At 42.5% G+C, this 3,561-nt stretch overlaps 1 protein-coding gene across 1 annotated transcript in view; it reads right to left on the bottom strand.

The window, feature by feature from the left end:
- The window catches only part of msh3 (mutS homolog 3 (E. coli)), a 35,244-nt gene that overhangs the window by 22,894 nt on the left and 8,789 nt on the right, over nt 1–3,561 (bottom strand). Inside the window, exons 10-11 of the mRNA XM_031856677.1 lie at nt 1,236–1,423; nt 16–184 (exon numbers count right to left, since the gene is read on the bottom strand). Coding sequence (XP_031712537.1) covers nt 16–184; nt 1,236–1,423 — 357 coding nt within the window. The remainder of the gene's footprint in view (nt 1–15; nt 185–1,235; nt 1,424–3,561) is intronic.

Raw genomic sequence — 3,561 nt, 5'->3', positions numbered from 1 at the left:
ACACACACTGGGTACCTCCTGTCCAGAGACTGTGGCGTAGTCCAGCGCCGGGGCCTTCAGTGTCCGTCGGATTTCTTTGCGGTGGTCTTGAATCTGGCTGACGACGGCCTGGATCTGCTCCCTCCTTTCCCGCAGCACCGGGAAGCCGGACAGGTCTGAGAAAAGCTCCGTCTTATTTCCTGTCCTACGCAAACACAGAACCGCAGAGTCCGAATGTGACAGCGGCTGGTAACAAATCATAGTACACATCAGGGGGACAGGCACACAACACAGGACAGCTTCTGAGACAACCTGGTCAACCTACCTGTTCAGGAGCAAAAACCCTTTTGGGCCTAATTTTATGGTACTGTGGTGTGTTTTTGTGATCGTCACATAACTTGTTTCTAGATACGTCAATATGCAAATCCAAATGAATCCAATGTAGAAGAGTCAGAGACACCAATTTATCCATCAGCAGATATGGATACGTTTTCAATTTGAGATATCTTTAACAAACAAAGATTTTTCAATATGCATGTGTGTGTGTGTGTGTGTGTGTGTGTGTGTGTGTGTGTGTGTGTGTGTGTGTGTGTGTGTATGTGTATGTGTATGTGTGTGTATGTGTATGGCGGCTCCCGGATCCACAGTATGTTCATGGAAAAATATGCTGCTGCTGCAAGTTCTCCACTTCTTAGTTTTGAGATGATGATAATACAGTACTATCACAGCAACTGAATTAGCAACACAGCTTTCCCAAAAACAGTTGTATTCTAAGTCTCCACGGTTACAAAAAAAAAAAAAAAAGAGTTAATAAATTGATCAACAAAACCATGATCAAGTTTTGATAATGGAGGCATACTGGCTGGTTCTTAAAATGTGATGATTCGCTGCCTTTCTAAGTCTTGTATCATTGTATATAGCATTGGCTCTGGAGTGTTTGGGCATTTTTCATTAGTTGGACATTTTATAGGCTGAACAATGAATCAGTTGATGTAAAAAAAAATAAAAAAATCAATAGTGTAATCTCACTGCATATCTGCCAGACCACAGTGAGTGTAAACAACAAAGCAATTTAAATGATGAAATGTTGACTTGATTGACCGCATTCTTTAGTAATAAACAATAATGACCACTCAGACAAAATCTATGACTAAGACATTCTGAGTAAATCTGCTTTAACAATGAATCACCACTTAATCAAGGTGTCTGGAGAGATCTGTTTTTGCATCCTCCCTCTCGTGCTGCTGGATACTCACTTGGCAGCCCTTTCATTGAGCACCTTGAGGTGGCTGTGAGCGGGAGCCAGCAGGTCGGGAGCGTCCAACAAGAGGTCTCGGAGGAGCGCAGAGCTGATCTGTGACTGGATAGCTGGGAGCAAGGCCTGCAGTTCACTTCCCAGTCGAGAAAGGCCACTGCTAATGAGGTAAAACTCCTGTGTGGAAGACTGGAACACATAAAGACATGCACATGACTTGATGAAGCGTAAAGGGTTGAGCCACCGCTGGTTAGGGTGGTGAGGGAAGATGCAATTGATCAGAAGGCGATGGCCGTGTTGTGTTACTGGGGTGTTCTGCAAACCAGCTAGATTAGGTCATTAAATCTCATGGCAGCCTAGCTTAAACAGCAACCATCTATCACAGCCAAAACTCTGAGAGACACCACTCATTAGCAGCAGCAGAGTCTGCGAGGCTTCACAACATGGCACCGAGAAAATAAACGCTGCTTTACTGTGTTGGACGTGGGACAAAATGTCATTTAAATGCAGATACAGGATTTATTCAGAACTTCAGTCGCTACTATCAGCCTCTACTGATGCCAAACACCACCAAGACAAATGTATTTACATTTATCATCACTTTTAAAGATGAAATATTTTAAAAAAGACCTTTCACATCCCTGATAATATCGTGCACCTACTTAAAAGTATATGCAAAAGACACTTACAAAAGTGTATTTCTTAGTATTTTTATATCAAAATCCAATCATCCAAACAAAATATGACGTGTGCTTACGTAAAAATAGTACCAACCAATGATATGATGACATCCATCCATCAATCTGCCACTTTTAGTGACAAGTGAGGTGTGTGTGTGGAGCCACAGTCGTCCGTGGCTCCCATAGACTGTACCGAAGAAGTGGACGTAGTCACGGTGACGTCACCCATTGGTTTGTCGGCTGCAATTTTGAAGACTTGAGTTCGACATTTTGGCCGTCGCCATCTTAGTCGTTGTTTTTTTGCAACCAGAAGTGACACCAGAGGGTGGAGCTAAGTACAACCGAAGACATTTTTAGGCAACCAAAATGTTACAGTTAACGTTTAAGAACTGAAAACAAACTGTGAAAGATTTAAAGTTTACTGAAACACGGACAATTCCCAGACTGGACAACACCGTGGTAGCGACCTGTCAATCACAATGTAGCCCCGCCCTAACACATACTCTGCTTTATCTCATTTTACTCTAAAAGGGACCATCATTTACTAAATGAACATCATGCTGTATTGAAGAAGACTTGAAACTAGCATCTGAGACCATAAACTCATGTTCACAATATTCACTGAGGTAATAAATCAAGTGAGAAGTAGAGTCATTTTTTCATAGACTTCTATACAATCAGACTTCTTTTTGCAACCGGAGGAGTCGCCCCCTGCTTGACATTAGGAAGAATGCAAGTTTAAAGCAGAACAGGAGGTTATTATTATAAACCCGCCCACTTTTTAGCGGTCCAATCGAATGCAAATGGTTTGATTTCAATCCCACTTGCAACTGAAGAAACCTAAAACATTCAAGACAAAGATACTCCACAGTAAAAGAAACAAAGCTGGCTATAGCCGGATAATGTTTTCTTCAACATCAATGCTAAACATTAAACCCATGATCACTTCAGATAAAGTCACGTTACTGTTAAATCAATGCTGTGCATGAAAATACCTCGTAAGAGGGCCGATATCGTAGATTATATTGACTTCGAATTGCCATTGGTGATGTCAAAGTATAGTCGGCAAGTCATGAAAGGTTAATGAGAGTCACACTGACGATGTTTTATGGCATTAATCACATGCTGCTGTTTTAATGGTCCCCCATGTCAGCAGCTCTTGTGATGCTCTTTATGAACCCAAACAGACAGTGACTGGAGACAGTAGGCGTGCCCTTCCTCCCATTATGTCAATGGAGCCGTAGAGACACAGGCCATTACATACAGGCACATTTATCAACAGATGGGCAAAAAGACAATTAAGGCTCCCTCCGTGTGTGTGTGTGTGTGTGTGTGTGCATTCAGTGACATTTGATTGTTTTCTTTTAACAATGTATGAAGGAGTCAGAAAGTTGAACATGAGCTCAGACCAGAGGCCCTCTCTCATCTCCGTACAACACACACACACACACACACACACACACCCACACACACGTGGGACGGAGCCTAGTTCTGACATTTCAAAAATGGGTCCAAAGGGAAATGAGATTCTGTCAGACAATCAGCAAAGTGCCATCTGAGGCGACTGCTCCCTGTTGTTAATCAAGAAGCACGCCATCAAAGAGAGAGAGAGAGAGAGAGAGAGAGAGAGAGAGAGAGAGAGAGAGA

The sequence above is a fragment of the Anarrhichthys ocellatus genome, unplaced genomic scaffold (genome assembly GCF_004355925.1).
Source record: "Anarrhichthys ocellatus isolate YVR2014 unplaced genomic scaffold, GSC_Weel_1.0 scaffold17, whole genome shotgun sequence".
In the NCBI taxonomy this organism is placed as follows: Eukaryota; Metazoa; Chordata; class Actinopteri; order Perciformes; family Anarhichadidae; genus Anarrhichthys; species Anarrhichthys ocellatus.
Note: the sequence above shows the minus strand (reverse complement) of the source record. Positions and strands in the feature narration are given on the sequence as shown.